The sequence below is a fragment of the Lithobates pipiens genome, unplaced genomic scaffold (genome assembly GCF_037356315.1).
Source record: "Lithobates pipiens isolate NorthernLeopardFrog02 unplaced genomic scaffold, aLitPip1_a1.2 Scaffold_13, whole genome shotgun sequence".
Lineage (NCBI taxonomy): Eukaryota > Metazoa > Chordata > Amphibia > Anura > Ranidae > Lithobates > Lithobates pipiens.
Window position 1 is genome coordinate 116,751,675 of NW_027507718.1, and position 21,265 is coordinate 116,772,939.

The 21,265-nt window shown below is 44.8% G+C and overlaps 1 protein-coding gene across 1 annotated transcript in view; it reads left to right on the forward strand.

Moving 5' to 3' along the window:
- Positions 1-15,354, forward strand: part of GTPBP3 (GTP binding protein 3, mitochondrial) — a 160,156-nt gene extending 144,802 nt beyond the window's left edge. The window contains exons 9-10 of the mRNA XM_077475428.1: positions 11,023-11,313; positions 14,847-15,354. Of these exons, the coding sequence (XP_077331554.1) occupies positions 11,023-11,313; positions 14,847-15,078 (523 nt within the window). The 3' untranslated portion in view covers positions 15,079-15,354. The remainder of the gene's footprint in view (positions 1-11,022; positions 11,314-14,846) is intronic.
- Positions 15,355-21,265: the final 5,911 nt, after the last annotated feature.

The following is a 21,265-nucleotide window of genomic DNA, read 5'->3' on the forward strand; positions in this document are numbered from 1 at the left end:
CCCCCCAGTCACAGTGACACCAATGTCATTTTTTTTTTTTTTTTTTTTTTTTTTTTTGCATTGGTGTCATTTGTGACTGTAATAACTGTTAGGGCAGTTAGAGTTAGCCCCCTTTAGTTCTAATGTACCCCCCTAACCCCCCCAATAAAGGTTTAACCCCGTGATCACCCCCCGTCGCCAGTGTCACTAAGGCTGGGTTCACATTGCAGCGGTTTATGAGAACAAATGTGATTCGCACCGCACTGCAGTGCAAATCACATCCGATCTCTGTGCGATTCGAGTTCAGCCATTCGCCGCACCCGCCGCACCCGCCACACCCGCCGCACCCGCCGCAAATTCGCACGGGACCCTTTTTTTGGCCCGCAGCAGAATCGGATCGCATGGGTGTTCACACCATGGGATCCGAGTTTGCAGATCGCACTGCGATATGCGAACTGATCTGGGGGTGTCAGTAACATTTCACTGACACTCCCAGCAGTTCGCATAGGGCAGTGTGAACTGCCGCCGGGAGGCATGCGATGCGGGAACCCGCCGCGCATTCGCGGCGTTTCCGCATCGCTCCAGTGTGAACCCAGCCTAATAAGCGATCATTTTTCTGATCGCCGTATTAGTGTCACAGGTGACGCTAGTTAGGCAGGTAGGTATTTAGGTTCGCCGCAGCTTTTTATAGCGCCAGGGACCCCCATATACTACCGCATAAAGCCCCCTGATTGCCCCCTAGTTAACCCTTTCACCTGTGATCACCATATAACTGTTACAGGTGACGCTGGTTGGTTAGTTATTTTTTTATAGTTTCAGGGCACCCGCCATTTATTACCTAATAAAGGTTTAACGCCCTGATCACCCGGCGGGTGTCATTTGTGACTAATAACTGTTAGGGCAGTTAGGGTTAGCCCCCTTTAGTTCTAAGGTACCCCCCTAACCCCCCCAATAAAGGTTTAACCCCGTGATCACCCCCCGTCGCCAGTGTCACTAAGGCTGGGTTCACATTGCAGCGGTTTGAGAACGGATGTGATTCGCACCGCACTGCAGTGCAAATCACATCCGATCTCTGTGCGATTCGAGTTCAGCCATTCGCCGCACCCGCCACACCCGCCGCAAATTCGCACGGGACCCTTTTTTTGGCCCGCAGCAGAATCGGATGGCATGGGTGTTCACACCATGCGATCCGAGTTTGCAGATCGCACTGCGATATGCGAACTGATCTGGGGGTGTCAGTAACATTTCACTGACACTCCCAGCAGTTCGCATAGGGCAGTGTGAACTGCCGCCGGGAGGCATGCGATGCGGGAACCCGCCGCGCATTCGTGGCGTTCCCGCATCGCTCCAGTGTGAACCCAGCCTAATAAGCGATCGTTTTTCTGATCGCTGTATTAGTGTCACAGGTGACGCTAGTTAGGCAGGTAGGTATTTAGGTTCGCCGCAGCTTTTTATAGCGCCAGGGACCCCCATATACTACCGCATAAAGCCCCCTGATTGCCCCCTAGTTAACCCTTTCACCAGTGATCACCATATAACTGTTACAGGTGACGTTGGTTGGTTAGTTATTTTTTTATAGTTTCAGGGCACCCGCCATTTATTACCTAGTCTCACTAGTGTACCCCTAAATTTAGGGGTGTCTACTTTCCAAAATGGGGTCATTTGGGGGGGGTTTGTGCCATCTTGGCATTTTATGGCCTTCAAAACTGTAACGCCCTTAGAAAGCCTGAAGGCGGTGCTTGGTTTTCGGGGCCCCGTACGCGGCTAGGCTCCCAAAAAGTCCCACATATGTGGTATCCCCGTACTCAGGAGAAGCAGCAGAATTTATTTTGGGGTGTCATTTCACATATGCCCATGGCATGTGTGAGCAATATATCATTTAGTGACAACTTTGTGAAAAAAAAAAAAAAAAAAAAAAGTTTGTAATTTTCCCGCAACTTGTGGCAAAATATAAAATATTCCATGAACTCAACATGCCTCTCAGCAAATAGCTTGGGGTGTCTACTTTCTAAAATGGGGTCATTTGTGGGGGTTTTGTGCCATCTTGGCATTTTATGGCCTTCAAAACTGTAATAGGTAGTGAGAAGTGAACTCAAAAATGTACGCCCTTAGAAAGCCTGAAGGCGGTGCTTGGTTTTCGGGGCCCCGTACGCGGCTAAGCTCCCAAAAAGTCCCACATATGTGGTATCCCCGTACTCAGGAGAAGCAGCAGAATTTATTTTGGGGTGTCATTTCACATACGCCCATAGCATGTGTGAGCAATATATCATTTAGTGACAACTTTGTGTAAAAAAAAAAAAAAAATTTTTTTTTTGTCATTATTCAATCGCTTGAGGCAAAAAAATAAAATATTCAATGGGCTCAGCATGCCACTTATCAATTTCCTTAGGGGGTCTACTTTCCAAAATGGGGTCATTTGGGGGGGTTTTGTACTGCCCTGCCATTTTAGCACCTCAAGAAATGAGATAGGCAGTCGTAAACTAAAAGCTGCGTAAATTCCAGAAAACGTACCTTAGTTTGTAGATGTGACAACTTTTGCGCAAACCAATAAATATACAATTATTGACTTTTTTTTTACCAAAGACATGTGGCTGAATACATTTTGGCCTAAATGTATGACTAAAATTGAGTTTATTGGATTTTTCTAATAACAAAAATTAGAAAATATCATTTTTTTTCAAAATTTGCGGTCTTTTTACGTTTATATCGCAAAAAATAAAAATCGCAGAGGCAATCAAATACCATCAAAAGAAAGCTCTATTTGTGGGAAGAAAAGGACGCAAATTTTGTTTGGGTACAACATTGCATGACCGCGCAATTACCAGTTAAAGCAGCGCAGTGCCAAAGTGTAAAAAGACCTCTGGTCATTTACCAGCAAAATGGTCCGGTCTGAAAGTGGTTAAAGTCTCATTAAAGCATAGTCCCGCCTAAAAAAAAAAGTCAGCAGCTATAAGCCATAAGGACACTTACCTGTCCAGGGTGCCCGCGATGTTCTCACCTGAAGCTGACCCGTCCCTCAGCTCCGGGTGGTGGCACCGGCATCTTAGGTAAGGGAAGTGGGAGAAAATACCTGTATTAGACAGGTATTTGCTCCCCCCTCCCCCTGAAAGGTGCCAAATGTGACACCAGGGGGGTGGGGGGTGATCCGAACAGAAGAAGTTCAATTTTTGGGTGGAACGCCACTTTAAACCCACATCATGAAAAACTATCAATAACTGAGAATGATCTCAAAATCATCCTAAATTGTTCTTAAAGAGATTGTAAAGGCAGAAGGTTTTTTTTTTTTATCATTCTATGCTTTAAAGCGGAGTTCCACCCAAAGGTAGAACTTCCACTTTAACCACTTAAGGACCGCCGTATTGCCAATGTACGTCATTACAACGGCACCGGCAGGCACAAGCACGTACATGTACGTGCTTGCCTTCCAGTGGGTGGGGGGTCCGATCGGACCCCCTCCCGCTGGATACGGCGGTCCGTTTCGCTTCAGGAGCGATCCGGGATGAGGGGATGGCCGTTGGTTTCTGGCCATCCCCTCTCGATCGCTCCTGGCGAATGAGAAGCTTCCTCCCACTGTGTATTGTATACACAGGCAGGGAGGAAGTGATGTCATTCTCCTCGGGGCGGTCTTTTTGACCGGACTACGAGGAGAAGACAGAAAGTAAGTGTGCACCAACACTACACTGACATGTAGGCACACACAGGCACACAAACCCCCCCCCCCCCGATCCCCCCCCAGTCACAGTGTCACTGATTGCAGTGATCATTTAATTACTGATCACTGCATTCAGTGTCAGTTGTAAAATTAAAAACTGTCAGGGCAGTTAGTGTTAGGTCCAGGGTAGCCCCTTCCACCCCCCAATAAAGGTTTAACCCCCTGATTGCCCCTAGAGTTAACCCTTTCACCCCCTTTTACCAGTGTCACTAAGCGATCATTTTTCTGATCGCTGCATTAGTGTCGCTAGGTAGCTAGTTATTTTTTTAGGTTCACCGCAAGGTTTTTATAGCGCTAGGTACCCCGATATACTACCCAATAATGGTTTTAACCCCCTGATTGCCCCTAGTTAACCCTTTCACCCCCTTTTGCCAGTGTCACTAAGCGATCATTTTTCTGATCGCTGCATTAGTGTCGCTAGGTAGCTAGTTATTTTTTTAGGTTCACCGCCAGGTTTTTATAGCGCTAGGTACCCCGATATACTACCCAATAATGGTTTTAACCCCCTGATTGCCCTTATTTAACCCTTTCACCCCCTTTTGCCAGTGTCACTAAGCGATCATTTTTCTGATCGCTGCATTAGTGTCACTAGTGTCGCTAGGTAGCTAGTTATTTTTTTAGGTTCACCGCCAGGTTTTTATAGCGCTAGGTACCCCCATATACTACCCAATAATGGTTTTAACCCCCTGATTGCCCCTAGTTAACCCTTTCACCAGCGATCACAGTATAAGTGTCACTGGTGACGCTGGTTAGCCAGTTAGTTATTTAGGTTCCCCGTCAGGTTTTTATATAGTGCCAGGGACCCCCATATACTACCTAATAAAAATTTGAACCCCCTGATTGCCCCTAGTTAACCCTTTCACCAGTGATCACCGTATAAGTGTTATGGGTGACTCTGGTTAGTTTGCTTTTTATAGCATCAGGGCACCCACCATTTATTACCCAATAAAGGTTTAACCCCCTGATCACCCGGCGGGTGATATCAATTAGGTTTTAGGGTCAGGGTCTGCATCGCCCCAGGCAGCGCTAGGTTAGTGCCAGTACCGCTAACACCCACACGCAAAGCATAAACCTCCCGTAGTGGTATAGAATCTGAACAGATCAATATCTGATCTGATCAGATCTATACTAGCATCCCCTGCAGTTTAGGGTTCCAAAAAAACGCATTGTTAGCGGGATCAGTCCAGATACCTGCTGGCACCTGCGTTTTGCCCCCCCCCCCGGTGTCAGACCAGTACTTGAGAGGACATTCAAGCTGGTATTCATTCAGTCTTGTTTGGGTGTGTGGTCATGAAGTCACCAAGGTCTGAGGAAACATGAGGCTCTGAATATTTACTATATTACTATATTGATAAGATTTACTCTGTTGGATTGTGTCATCTGTTGCAAGACTTTGTTCTGTATTGGAAGTCAATAAAGTGCATCTTTCTGGAAGAATTGGGTTGCTGCGGAAGAGTATCTATAATAACTACTAATCGTTTACCAACTATATATATTATATCACTACAACCATGAGTGAAAGAAAAGTTTTTGTGTTATCATTCATATTCTCTGAAAAATGGCCAAGAAATCATAAATTCTGCCCTGGTATGTAAACCTATGAGCACAACTGTGTGTGTGTGTATATATAGATATACATATATACATTTTTTAATGTACATGTTGTGTTTTGCTTAGTATTGTGATAAAAAAAAGCTTAGTGCTTTAAAAGAGAGGGAAACCAACATGCCAAGGTAAAGTAAATATATTTATTACTAGGTTGTTTCCCATAGAGAACTGAAAGTGAATTGCACAATATATTTACAAGAAGACACTATGATTGTCGAACAATGAGTAGCTTTGCATAGACATTAAAGTCTCATTAAAGCATAGTCCCGCCTAAAAAAAAAAGTCAGCAGCTATAAGCCATAAGGACACTTACCTGTCTAGGGTGCCCGCGATGTCCTCACCTGAAGCTGACCCGTCCCTCGGCTCCGGGTGGTGGCACGGGCATCTTAGGTAAGGGAAGTGGGAGAAAATACCTGTATTAGACAGGTATCTGCTCCCCCCTCCCCCTGAAAGGTGCCAAATGTGACACCAGAGGGGTGGGGGGTGATCCGAACAGAAGAAGTTCAATTTTTGGGTGGAACGCCACTTTAAACCCACATCATGAAAAACTATCAATAACTGAGAATGATCTCAAAATCATCCTAAATTGTTCTTAAAGAGATTGTAAAGGCAGAAGGTTTTTTTTTTTTATCATTCTATGCTTTAAAGCGGAGTTCCACCCAAAGGTAGAACTTCCACTTTAACCACTTAAGGACCGCCGTATTGCCAATGTACGTCATTACAACGGCACCGGCAGGCACAAGCACGTACATGTACGTGCTTGCCTTCCAGTGGGTGGGGGGTCCGATCGGACCCCCTCCCGCTGGATACGGCGGTCCGTTTCGCTTCAGGAGCGATCCAGGATGAGGGGATGGCCGTTGGTTTCTGGCCATCCCCTCTTGATCGCTCCTGGCGAATGAGAAGCTTCCTCCCACTGTGTATTGTATACACAGGCAGAGAGGAAGTTATGTCATTCTCCTCGGGGCGGTCTTTTTGACCGGACTACGAGGAGAAGACAGAATGTAAGTGTGCACCAACACTACACTGACATGTAGGCACACACAGGCACACAAACCCCCCCCCGATCGCGCCCCGATCCCCCCCGCCCCCCTCCCCCCCCAGTCACAGTGTCACTGATTGCAGTGATCATTTATTTACTGATCACTGCATTCAGTGTCAGTTGTAAAAGTAAAAACTGTCAGGGCAGTTAGTGTTAGGTCCAGGGTAGCCCCTACCACCCCCCAATAAAGGTTTAACCCCCTGATTGCCCCTAGAGTTAACCCTTTCACCCCCTTTTACCAGTGTCACTAAGCGATCATTTTTCTGATCGCTGCATTAGTGTCGCTAGGTAGCTAGTTATTTTTTTAGGTTCACCGCCAGGTTTTTATAGCGCTAGGTACCCCGATATACTACCCAATAATGGTTTTAACCCCCTGATTGCCCCTAGTTAACCCTTTCACCCCCTTTTGCCAATGTCACTAAGCGATCATTTTTCTGATCGCTGCATTAGTGTCGCTAGGTAGCTAGTTATTTTTTTAGGTTCACAGCCAGGTTTTTATAGCGCTAGGTACCCCGATATACTACCCAATAATGATTTTAACCCCCTGATTGCCCCTAGTTAACCCTTTCACCCCCTTTTGCCAGTGTCACTAAGCGATCATTTTTCTGATCGCTGCATTAGTGTCGCTAGGTAGCTAGTTATTTTTTTAGGTTCACCGCCAGGTTTTTATAGCGCTAGGTACCCCGATATACTACCCAATGATGGTTTTAATCCCCTGATTGCTCCTAGTTAACCCTTTCACCCCCTTTTGCCAGTGTCACTAAGCGATCATTTTTCTGATCGCTGCATTAGTGTCGCTAGGTAGCTAGTTTTTTTTTAGGTTCACTGCCAGGTTTTTATAGCGCTAGGTACCCCGATATACTACCCAATAATGGTTTTAACCCCCTGATTGTCCCTAGTTAACCCTTTCACCCCCTTTTGCCAGTGTCACTAAGCGATCGTTTTTCTGATCACTGCATTAGTGTCGCTAGGTAGCTAGTTATTTTTTTAGGTTCACCGACAGGTTTTTATAGCGCTAGGTACCCCGATATACTACCCAATAATGGTTTTAACCCCCTGATTGCCCCTAGTTAACCCTTTCACCCCCTTTTGCCAGTGTCACTAAGCGATCATTTTTCTGATCGCTGCATTAGTGTTGCTAGTGTCGCTAGGTAGCTCGTTTTTTTTTAGGTTCACCGCCAGGTTTTTATAGCGCTAGGTACCCCGATATTCTACCCAATAATGGTTTTAACCCCCTGATTGCCCCTATTTAACCTTTTCACCCCCTTTTGCCAGTGTCACTAAGCGATCATTTTTCTGATCGCTGCATTAGTGTCACTAGTGTCGCTAGGTAGCTAGTTATTTTTTTAGGTTCACCGCCAGGTTTTTATAGCGCTAGGTACCCCCATATACTACCCAATAATGGTTTTAACCCCCTGATTGCCCCTAGTTAACCCTTTCACCAGCGATCACAGTATAAGTGTCACTGGTGACGCTGGTTAGCCAGTTAGTTATTTAGGTTCCCCGTCAGGTTTTTATATAGTGCCAGGGACCCCCATATACTACCTAATAAAAATTTGAACCCCCTGATTGCCCCTAGTTAACCCTTTCACCAGTGATCACCGTATAAGTGTTACGGGTGACTCTGGTTAGTTTGCTTTTTATAGCATCAGGGCACCCACCATTTATTACCCAATAAAGGTTTAACCCCCTGATCACCCGGCGGGTGATATCAATTAGGTTTTAGGGTCAGGGTCTGCATCGCCCCAGGCAGCGCTAGGTTAGTGCCAGTACCGCTAACACCCACACGCAAAGCATAAACCTCCCGTAGTGGTATAGAATCTGAACAGATCAATATCTGATCTGATCAGATCTATACTAGCATCCCCAGCAGTTTAGGGTTCCAAAAAAACGCATTGTTAGCGGGATCAGCCCAGATACCTGCTGGCACCTGCGTTTTGCCCCTCTGCCCAGCCCACCCAAGTGCAGTATCGATCGATCACTGTCACTTACAAAACACTAAACACTTAACTGCAGCGATCGCAAAATCAGGCCTGATCCCTGCGATCGCTAACAGTTTTTTTTTTGGTAGCATTTTATATTTAAATCCGGAAGGCAGTGCTTGGTTTTCGGGGTCCCGTACGTGGCTAGGCTCCCAAAAAGTCCCCCACATGTGGTATCCCCGTACTCGGGAGAAGCAGCAGAATTTATTTTGGGGTGTAATTTGACTTATGCCCATAGCATGTGTGAGCAATATATCATTTAGTGACAACTTTGTGCAAAAAAAAATTGTAAAATTTCTGCAACTTGTGGCAAAATATAAAATATTTCATGGACTCAACATGCCTCTCAGTAAATAGCTTGGGGTGTCTACTTTCCAACATGGGGTCATTTGGGGGGTTTTTGTGCTATTTTGGCATTTTATGGCCTTCAAAACTGTGATAGGTAGTGAGGAGTGAAATCAAAAATTTGCACCATTAGAAACCCTGAAGGCAGTGATTGGTTTTCGGGGTGCCGTACACGGCTAGACTCCCAAAAAGTCCCACATATGTGGTATCCTCGTACTCAGGAGAAGCAACAGAATATATTTTGGGGTGGAATTCCACATATAACTATGGCATGTGTGAGCAATATATCATTTAGTGACAACTTTTTGTAAACTTTTTTTTTTTTTTTTTTTGTGTCATTATTCAATCACTTGGGACAAAAAAAAAATATTCAATGGGCTCAACATGCCTCTCCACAACTTCCTTGGGGTGTCTACTTTCTAAAATGGGGTCATTTGGGGGGGTTTTGTGTTATTTTGGCATTTTATGGCCTTTAAAACTGTGATAGGTAGTGAGGAGTGAAATCATAAATTTGCACCCTTAGAAATCCTGAAGGCAGTGATTGGTTTTTGGGGTGCCGTACGCGGCTAGAATCCCAAAAAGTCCCACATATGTGGTATATCCGTACTGAGGAGAAGCAGCAGAATATATTTTGGGGTGCAATTTCACATATAACTATGGCATGTGTGAGAAATATATCATTTAGTGACAACTTTTTGTAAACTTTTTTTTTTTTTTTTTTGTGTCATTATTCAATCACTTGGGACAAAAAAAAAAAATATTCAATGGGCTCAACATGCCTCTCCACAACTTCCTTGGGGTGTCTACTTTCCAAAATGGGGTCATTTGGGGGGGGGTTTGTACTGCCCTGCCATTTTAGCACCTCAAGAAATGAGATAGGCAGTCGTAAATTAAAAGCTGTGTAAATTCCAGAAAATGTACTCTAGTTTGTAGACGCTATAACTTTTGCGCAAACCAATAAATGTACGCTTATTGACTTTTTTTTACTAAAGACATGTGGCTGAATAAATTTTGCCCTCAATGTATGACTAAAATTGAGTTTATTCGATTTTTCTTATAACAAAAAGTAGAAAATATAATTTTTTCTCAAAATTTTCGATCTTTTCCATTTATATCGCAAAAAATAAAAATCGCAGAGGCAATCAAATACCATCAAAAGAAAGCTCTATTTGTGGGAAGAAAAGGACGCAAATTTTGTTTGGGTACAACATTGCATGACCGCGCAATTACCAGTTAAAGCAGTGCAGTGCGAAATTGTAAAAAGACCTCTGGTCCTTAGGCTGTTAATTGGTCCGGGGCTGAAGTGGTTAAGTACTCCTCGCCCCTTGACATGCCACATTTGGCATGATTTTTTTTTTTTGAGGGGGGGGGGTGTACCTAGTTTAGAGTGGGACTTCCTGTCCCACGTCCTCCTTCCTGCTCTTTGCCACCTAGGTGACGCCTCCTCTCCTCCCCTCCTACGTGGCCCTTCCCTCTCTGCAATCTTCTGGGACACGTCACAGGCCCCAGAAGATTTCATGCCCACTAGCAGAGCGTGTCCGGCTGTGAAGCCAAAAGCTGTCATTGCAGGGTGTCCACAGTTGCTACAACGGCGCCGACAGAGAGGAGCGGGAGAGGAGCGAGGCCCTGGGCGGCCGCATTGCTGGACCGTGAGACAGGTAAGTGTATGTTTATTAATATTCAGCAGCTACACTTTTTGTAGCTGCTGACTTTAAAAAAAACAAAAAAATGTGTGTAACTCTGCTTTAAGAGAAAAAACCTTTTGTGTGTGCAGCCTCCCCAGCAACCCCTAATTACTTACCTGAGCCCCTTCTCTCTCTAGCGATGTCCGCAAGTGTCTAAGCCATCTGGGAAAATCTTCCTGATTGGCTGAGTCTCAGCATTGGCACCACTGGCTCTTGCGGTTGTCAAAGTCAGTCAGCCAATCAGGGGACAGATGGGGCAGGGCCAGGTCAGGGCTCCGTATCTGAATGGATACATGGAGCTCTGACTCGTTGGCTTAGGGGGCACTCAATAGGAGGTAGGGTTCAGGAGCAGCAACGAGGGACCCAAGAAGAGGAGGATTCGGGCTGCTCTGAGCAAAATCAACTGCACAGAGGAGGTAAGTATAACAATGTATAACAATGTTTTGTTATTTAAAAAAAAAAAAAAAAAAACTTTAAGTGCAAGCTGAATTAAACTGAAAACAGGCTGTATTTGCCCATCAATACAAATTCAAACACTGTCAAAATAGGCCCTTTGAGAATGGAAAGTGAATTGTGTGTGACAATAAGTAATTGAATAATAGGCTATAGTGCAATGACATATGACTTGGCAGATTGATATGAAATACTATTTTCCTTTTGTTTCTTTCTAAGGGTCACTGAAGCAGATATTCTTGTAGCTGTAATTGATGTAAGCAATAGTCCACTCTCTCAAGACTTCATTATGGCCCAACTGCAGAACATGAGCTTCGGTGTACAGGAGGATGGTCCAAGGAGTGTCATTGTAGTACTGAACAAAATAGATCTACTGAGCCAAGACAATTTGTCTACTGTGCAGGAGCTATGCCGACAGCATGGACTGCCACCAATATGTCTGTTGTCCTGCCATACAGATGAAGGGATTGGTGACTTCTTAAGAATCCTCAAACAGACTTTAGAAACCATGTAAGTGAAATGTTGAAGCCTATACATACAGTTCTTCTTGGCGCACCTATGTGTAGAAAGAGATTAGGACAGACAATGTTTATGTGTGTTTTTTTTTTTTTTTTTTTCCTTAACAGAAAGGAAAGTTCTGCTTTAAGCACCCCCCCTCCTGGCGGAACAACAGGGCCCGGTCACAAGTGGGTGGCTGCATATAAAGGAACCGATTTCTCCATTTCCCTCGCTTCTCCACCTCTCCCTCCCACAGGCATTCAGCAGCTGCAGGAAGAAAATGGAGAGATCCGTTCCTCTATGCCAGTGTTTCTCCATCTTTTTTCTTTCAGGGCACCCTTGAAGTATACCCCTAGGTGAATGGGGCTGCACTGCAACCACTCTGTAACTGTGTGCACTGCATGCAGTTACAGCATAGTGATGATGCATTTAAAGGGGTTGTAAACCCTCGTGTTTTTTCACCTTAATGCATCGTATGCATTAAGGTGAAAAAACACCTGGCAGTTACCGACCCCCCAGGCGCCCCCCCCCCCCCCATCCCATTTTACTTACCTGAGCCCTGGAACTTCACCTGGTGGATTGATAGCAGCGCAGCCATTGGCTCCCGCTGATGTCAATCAAATCCAATGATGCGGTAGTCAGGGGCCGAGTCCAACATTCGTGTCTATGGATGCAATGCTGGACTCCAGAGCTCGCCTGCAAGGTAACACCCCCAGGAGAGCGCTTCTCCTAGGGGGTTATCTGATAAGAGGAGGAGCAACCGGGGGACCCCAGAAGTCGATGCCAGTCTGTGCAAAACTAACTGCACAGTGGAGGTAAATATGACATGTTTGTTATTAAAAAAAAAAAACGCAAACCTTTACAATCACTTTAAGGGGTTAAAACAGGTGGCCCTGAGGCAACATATTGCCTCTTTATCGACTATCAAATGCCTCTGAAAAGCGATCTAAGCATGGATTGCTTTTCAGAGTAACATCATTTTTTTGCTGCTACTTTGAACAAACAAGAAAAAAAAATCTGTTCTGACTGTACACATATAGGATTAAACGCGCATACATAAAATATGCATAAATACATCTAAACAGTGGCGGCTGGTGCTCAAAGTTTTTGGGAGGTGCAAAAATAGTTTGAAAAAAAATCATCAAATGCAGCCACTGTGCCCATCAAACGTTGCCACTGTGCCTATCAAACACTGCCACTGTGCCCTCAATTGCAGCCACTGTGCCAGTTAAACACTGCCACTGTGCAAATCAAATGCTGCCACTGTGCCATCAAACGCTGCCACTGTGCCATCAAACGCTGCCACTGTGCCATCAAACGCTGCCACTGTACCCTCAATTGCAGCTACTGTGCCAATTAAACGCTGCCACTGTGCCCTCAGACGCTGCCACCCTACCACCAATTGCAACCACTGTGCCAAATGCTGCCACTGTGCCATCAATTGCTGCCACTGTGCCATCAATTGCTGCCAGTGTGCCCAGCATATGCTGCCAGTGTGCCCATAATATGACCCCCGCACGCTCGCGGTCTGCCCGGCACTTACCCTGTCTTAGTGGGGCAGTGGGTGACTGTGACGAGCAGGGTCCTCCGAGCCTCTCCTGCCATCTTCATCTCCCGTCCTCTCCTCCTGATAGGCGGCCAATCAGGTGACAGGTAACAGAGCCGGCCACTTGATTGGCAGAGAGGCGGTTTAGTGTTAGGAAAGCGAATAATCATTCACTTTTCTAACACAGCTGAGTGACTTGCAAGCGCCCAGCATGGTGCTCGCAGGTCACCTTTTTTGACACCTATTAGAGTCTATAGCTGTAATCAGGTGCAGTGGTAGCGGCGGCATGAATGCATAAATCAATATATTGGTGAGAGATGGGGTGGCGCTCATGCGCCCTTAATGCACGGGCCGCCACTGCATCTAAACACACACACACACACACACACACACGTACTGTATATAATATACACACACACACATACACACACACATACATATATAAATACACACATATATAAATGTACACACTCACTATTTCTGGTTCTGCAGAGCATTTATAGATGATGCCCTCGATATATGATTGACCATTGACAGCCACATGGGAAATATTACACAGGCTGTGACATCCACCATTAAAACCTGCATGGTGTAACCTGTTTTCTGTTAAAAATGAAAATATACCCTGTAAGGCTTATGCAAATGCATTACTGACTGTATTAAGGCTTTATTGTTGAAATAAATAAAAATTTTATGCAAAAAAAAATATATAAATGTACACATATAAACACATGCAAACACACACACACATACATACACATAAACACACATACATACAGCCTTTTAAAAAAGGGCAGTACTTTACCTTACCTCTTCCTGCCAGGTACTGTACTGTAGGGGGAGACAAAGAGCACAGCACAATCACACTGCTTTCACTTCAGATCAGTGTGACAAGCTCACCGCACAGTGTCGATTACAGTTCGGCTGACGAACGGCGAGCTCGTTCTCAGGCTCCGCATTCCTATCGAGATATACAGGGGGCCCCCTGCAGTATGAGGCCTGGTCGACCTCAGCGACCCCTATACTTCCGCCACTGGCTGGAGCAAGGAGTAAGGTAGGTATTTGTACTTTTGTGCTTATTCCAGTCTCCCTGGACAAATTTATAATTTAACCCATTTTTTGGGGTAGGGGGGCACAGCATGGTTACATTTACAACAGCTTTTTGTTGAGCTATAAGCCTCTTACAGAGTGTCATTGCTCTGTCTCTATCTTCCATGGGGAGTAGAGTGGCGTACTTACACATGCTGATCTGGTCTGGTCTGGTGTTGTCACCATTACGAAAACTTCGCTAAGGAATACCTTACAGCCATCACTATAGTACAAGCATGTAGACAGTAGATGCTTTCAAAGAGGCTGCAGGAAATCAGCAGTGCTAATACACAATAAGGAATGGTGAAAACAAGAATTTTATTAAAGTGGTTCTAAAATCGAAACTATTTTACCTTAATGCATTCTCTGCATTAGGGTAAAAAACATTCCAATACCTGTTTCCCCCTACCTCAGCCCTAAAGACCTTAATCCTCTTTCGATGAAGAGCTGTGCTCATCTGCAGCAGCAATGCTCTATCTTCCTGGTCTCAAAGGAGGCACAGAGGGCACTGAGACCCATTGGCTGCTGCTGATGTCAGTCAGATCCTGTGAGAAGGGAGCAGGGGGCATGGCTGAGGGCTCTGTGTATGTCTATGGATGCACACACATGAGTGTTCCCACACAGGTGCACCAATTGCACAATGCTTGCTATGGGAGCACCCACAGGAAATGAGGAGCAGAGAGTGCTGTTAGGGGACTCCAAAAGGAGGTAAGAGACCGCTCTGTGCTATATAGTTGCACTGAGCAGAAAAGTATATCATCGTTTTTTATTCTAGAAAAAACAAACCAAGACTTGAATGTATTTTTAGGTAAGAATAATGTCAATAGCTTCTGATACACATTACTTCTAAATAAGTGCAACAATGTAATACCCTTCCTCTCTGTATTTATTGTTTTCTGTTTCCTTTTAGCTATGGTGATCCTCTTCAGGGAGCTCCAACAATAACTCAGACTCGTCACAGGTTTCATCTCACTAAATGCCTACATGCACTGAGACGCTATGAGGTCTATCGGCAACAAGATTTGGTTTTGGTTGCAGAGGAACTGCGTATTGCCCACAGACAGCTTGGCACTATCACCGGAAGGGTAGGGGCGGAAGAAATTCTGGATATTATATTTTCGGATTTCTGCATTGGAAAGTGACTACCCACTTTATTTATGTCACATTGACATATGATATATCCTTTAAAACTTTTTTTGGACAAGAATACAGCATCTACCGATGTGTTCTGAAGCAAGCTGCTTTTCTTTGCCTTTACCCTAATGGATTCATTTGTATGTATATTGTATGGCTTCATGTATATTTTTAGTCACCTAATGAACATTTTGCCAATTGCTATTTGGAATACAAAAAGCATAACAAGTTACAACATTTCATGCATTTACTTTAATGTGATTAAAATGTTTATGTAGCCAAAACATTTTTTTTATGCTTTGGGTAGAGTTTGGAATGGTTGGAACCCCTCTCAAGTTTTTTTTTTTATTGCCATTTACCACTGGGGAGTTTCAACCTCTTTACTTTTCATGTTGGCTATTGTCATTGAAATGGAAATGATGGGACATCAAAAGGTTTATAGTTGTCCCTTGAACAGAAATAGATGGGAAGTATTGCAATGAGGTCTCTTGTCACTTGTTCTGGTGACAGATGTTTAATACGGGAACTCCGCTCACTCCTGTTCAATCTCCATGACAGGAAGTGACAGAAAATCTCCCCAACAGGACACAGACAGCAAAAATAAAGTAACAGTATTTAATGCTCTCCTAATCTTTCAAACACTCAAAACATTTTGGTTATACATATGCTTTAACCAATTGCTTACTGGGCACCTAAACCCCCCTCCTGCCCAGAGCAATTTTCAGCTTTTAGCGCTGTGACTCTTTTTTTTTTTTAAAGTTGTTTTTATTGAATTTTTAAGGTAAATACAAAACAAAACAGCCTAATGGGCATACCCAGGCTCGGTCACTACGAAGGAAAAAAAAAAAGAAACATACATATAAATTACATGTATTCCTAACAAAACCACTGTACGCTCAACCACCTATGCAGAATATGAAAATAAATCCTCCAATTTCGCATATACCCTGCAACTTTCTTCAATTATTCATGGGATGAAATGTACAATATACTTGCACATTCTTACTCCCCCCTACTCCCCATAGATTATTGACATGAGAGCCCAGGGATGTTTATGAGATCAGGGATGTCACCCACGTCATTCTCGGTGCCTAGTAGAATGATACTAGACATCGATCAAATCTGCATTAGTGGACTGGGATTCCGTCCAAATATCCCATATTTTTTTAAATTTGTTGCCACATCCACGTAGCTTTGTACAATGGTAGAACCATGTTCACTAACCTTTTCCAGAAATGTATTGAAGGTGCGGCCGAGGCCTTCCATCTGAGTACTATAGATTTACGGGCATAGTATAGTAATAGTCCTAGCAGGGTTCTGATCGCCCGTCGTGGGGCCAGTGGTTCAACTAGTCCCAGCAGGCATACCTCTAAAGACACTGGCACAGGGATGGTGGTGACTGTCAAAATAAATTTGGTCACCTCCACCCAAAAAATCTCTATCTGAGGACAGCTCCAAAACATATGAGTGAAATCCGCTGAGGGTGAGTTGCATGTCCAGCAAGAGGCGGAAATAGATGGATAGATTCTATGTAGACATACAGGCGTGTAGTACACCCTATGTACTATTTTAAATTGCACTAATTTATCTCTAGCCGATACTAGCTGTGAAAATGGGTACTCCCACATTTCTTCCCAGTCTTCTGTGTCTAATGCGGAGAAATCTACTTCCTACTTTGCCTTAAGGTTTTCTAGTCCCGTATGGACGTTAGGGAGTAATACTTTATATTTGGTGGATAAGGGCTTAGATAGAGTTTCATCTCTGAGCAGAGTCTCCAGATTCGAGGTATAAAAGGCTACGGGAGCATTATCAAACTGGGTGTTAAAAGCATGACTAAGCTGGAGGAATCTAAATAGATGTGAGTTAGGTCAATTATATTGTTGTTTCAACCTGTCAAAGGTCTGTATTTTGCCCTCAAAACAGATTTGATTAATATATTTAATGCCCCTGCATGCCCACACACTAGAATCAGGAATGGATCCGAAATTCTGATAAATTTGGGTTAAACCAAAGAGGGTTATACGGGGAAATGTGTCCCAATGGTATGGGGCGTATTGAATTTGCCACTGACCATGCCCTCATGACCGCTCTCATTGCTGAGGTAAGAGGGAAAGGAGCTCTAGGGCCCCGGTACAGTAGGTTCCGTAGCGCTTCATAAGACCCCAAATGTGCTGCTTCCAGGACCACCGCCGCGTTGGACTCATCCGAGACCAGCAAGTTGTGGGTGGGGGATAACAGAGCCGCCAAGAAATAGGAGTGGAGGTCCGGGCAAGCCAAGCCTCCTTCTCCCCAAGGCCTCTGCAGCACTGTTAGCTTAAATCTTGGTTGACCGTTTCCCCAGAGAAAAGAAACTAAGATGGCATTTATCATGCAAAATACCTTTTTGGGGATCCAGACAGGTGCATGTCTGAGAGCATAGAGAAAGGCAGGTAGAAGCTTCATCTTAAATAAATTGATCCTCCTGATTAAAGAGAGAGGGAGATGTGCCCATGCCTTTTGTCTTGTCCTCATCCTATGTATCAGTGGTTCCAAGTTAAGGGCATGAATAGTCAGAGGTAGAAGTGGAGATGTGAATACCTAGATATTTGATTTTCTGTCCATAGTAGTGATAGGTTGGGATCTGCTACATCTCTTGCCGCTCTATCGGCAAGATTTGAGATTTATCCCAGTTTACCTTGAGTCCCAAACAGCTAGTAAAATTGGAAAGGATGGTCAACGTCTCTCGAAGGGACTGGGCAGGGTCACTGAAGAAAATGATAAGATCATCCGTGTATAAAGCAACTTTCTCATGTATGGATCCCACCTGTATCCTTCTAACCCTGTTCGCCTGTCTGAGGGCCGAGGCAAGTGGCTCCATCACCAAGGCAAAGAGAGCCGGTGACAGTGGACAGCCTTGCTTCGTACCTCTTCTAACAGCAAAAGGTGTCGACAGAGCACCACCAAGCTTAATCTGCGCTGTTGGTTCCTTATATAAAATATTAATCCATTTGCGGAATATTTCTCCAAAACCCATAACCTCCAGGACTGAAGACATGAAAGTCCATGCTACCGAATCAAACACCTTTTCAATGTCTAGTGTAACCATTACCCTCGTGGAGGACTCAGCGGGAGGTAGCTTAAGATGGGTAAACACTCTACGTAAGTTTATATCTGTGGATTTCCCTGGCATGAAACCAGTCTGATCTATATTAATCAGGGATGGTAAAATCGTCCACAGTCTGGTCTCTAATATTTTTGTCAAGATCTTGAGGCCATAGTTTAGCAGAGAGATCGGCATGTAAGAGGTGCAGAGGGATGTGTCTTTACCAGGCTTAGGGATAAGGACTATGTGTGCCTGATACATGGAAGGGGGTAATGTCATCTATTTTTTACTTTCAGAGAAGACTTTTAAAAATGTTGGTGTAACTAAGGAGGCATACATTCTGTACCATTCACCAGGTAGACCATCAGGTCCTGGTGGTTTCCCATTAGGAAATGAACAAATCGCTTCCCCTATCTCTTCAGTGGTAAAATCTTTGTCTAGAAATTCCATATCTTCCTGCGAAAGAGTTGGTAGATGTAAGGAATGCAAAAACTCCCCACGCCTGTCCTCCGGCCAGCCAGGGACCGCGTTATATAGGTTTTCATAGAAGAATTTGAATTAATCTAGAATCAGTTCGGGAGTAGATATCAGCTGACCATCCAACCCACAAGTTTCTGACACCACCGTCTGCATTTTAGAATCCGCTACTAAATTCGCTAGGAGTTTGCTATTTTTGTCTCCGCACTCAAAGACCTTCCCCGCCAGAGGGCCCAGGGAGCCGGATGGATGGATTCTGGGGGTGACAGGGATGTTGGTCTCCAGAAGCCCTCAGCCTGCCCAAACAGACAGCCCACCCCTCATGAATCAATAGCGTCCAGCAAGAAGGTGAAGGGCTGACAGGGCAACAGTAACTGTTCCCAGGTTCAGGCCGGCCGCAGTGCTCCCTCGCCAGCAGGAAACTGCGGTGTGCGTCAGGCCACGGCCGCAACGACAGCCCCACGGACCAGCAGCCTCTCCAAATAAATGCAGTGAGGGATGCTGAAGGATGTAGGGAGCCTCTGCTCAGTCAGCAGTGTCCTTGCTCTGGGTTTGAGGCCGATTGCGGTGCTCCTCCGCCATCTGGCTGTGCAGGAAAGTCCAGTCGGCGGCAGGCTGCACTAGGTCGGACTAGCCCTCGGCCCCGCCAGGCAGCACCAGCGGCTCCACGGTCTGGCTGGCCACTCCCTGGACACAAGGAGGTTGGTAAAAGGATGAGGGGAGCCCCTTACCTCGCCAGCAGTCCGTGAAAGGGTTCCTCTAGTCTGGCACAGGACGGAAAGATGGCGGCCGCCACAGGTGTGGAGGACCAGCTGTCTCCCGGCCACACACGGGCCGAACCTCCACAATAATTGCACAAGATGAAGTGGGTGGGTATAGCTGTTCCCCTGGGAGGTAGTTTTTCAAGTGATTGCAGTTATTTCTTAAGGATGGCAGAGGATTATTAAACGGGATTGCCAGAGCTCCTCAATCACACGTCTGCCTGCTCTTACATCCGGACACGCCCCCACGCTGTCACTCATTGCATGACAATTGCGTGGTCATACAACATTGTACCCAAATGAAATTTTTATATTTTTTTCTCATAAATAGAGATTTCTTTTGGTGGTATTTGATCACCTCTGGGTTGGCAGTGATGGGCACTGATGGGTGGCAGTGATGGGCACTGATCAGCACTGATAGCGCACACTGATAGGCAGCGCTGCTAGGTGGCACTGATTTGCACCACTGGTGGGCATTGATAGGTGCCACTTGTGGGCACTGATAGGTGGCACTGATTGCTGGCATGTACTGTGAGCACTGATTGTGGTACTGGCAGGTGGCACAGGCAGTACTGGTGGGCACATATGAGGCTCTTCCTCTTCGGGACTTTGTCTCTTCAAACAGAAGCCGGGGATCAGCTTTTTTTCTCCTCACGCTGTCAACGTGAGAAGAAAAAAAATGATTACTGATCCTCTGTTTATATCATGTGATCAGCTGTCATTGGCTGCCAGTTGATCACATGGTAAGGACCCTGGATCGGCCCCTTACTCGGATCTGTGATCACGCGAGCCTCATTGGCTTGTTTGATCACAGCACGTGCCACACGCGCCCTTCAGGGGGGCATGGCGAGCCTGCAAAGGGGAGGACGTCAATAGACGTACTCCCGGCAAAGCAGATCCATGCTGCAGCAGTTATTCGGCTATAGCGCGCATCTGAAGCAGTTAAATGTACTGTGATTATTTATGGGCTTTTGGATCTGGAACTGATTACTTATGTTTATATTAAATCCTTTTCTTACCCTGTGAACCACCATGCTTATGATAGATTATGCGTATCTCTAAAACACAGGTCTTAAAAAAGGATACAGCTGCATAGCTGTTCATCCATGTGTCCATTCAAATTTTCCGCAAACCTGCGTAGTCAGAGACAGCATTTACCATAGACCACCTCCCTGCCATTGGCTGAGAGCATTGATCAGGATTCGGTTGGCTGCTGGTTTTCCAGCATGGATGTCCGACAGACCGACGCACACGGGGAGAATGACAGAAGTGATAAGTCATGTTGTTATTAATATATTAACTATAATTGTGTAACAGTTAATTATATTTACGTCATTTTTATTAAAAAAATAAAAATAAAATAAAGGGGAATTTGGCTCCATATAATGTTCATCATTTTATCTTCATAATCATGCTTCCGTTAACTTGTAAACAAGCCATATGTATTTGAAAATAATTTGCACAGTTTAAAGAGTACATGGATCATTAGCAAAAGGGTACTCTAAAGTTCAAAGATACCTATTTTCCAGATGGTCTTCCCGTGTAACAAGTTTGCTCCAGTGGTTCCAGGAATCTCATAGTTTAATAATTCCTTTATTTAATGTCACTAATAAATCTGTTCCAAGAACTCTTTATGCCTTACTGTGATAATGATACTGTGACATACAAGGACATTGTAACTGTCACTCTGCGCTTTCGTTGGAATTTTCCTTTTTATAGAAAACAATAGCAAAGTAAATATTTTTTTCTATGCACAAGAGAGGTTGTCCATATCCTGTATGCTCTAGGGAGATGGGAGGAAGTACTACTTTACACAATGGGTGGTGGATTTATAAAATAGATTTCCTGCAAAAGTGATATGCCGAAAGTACATTT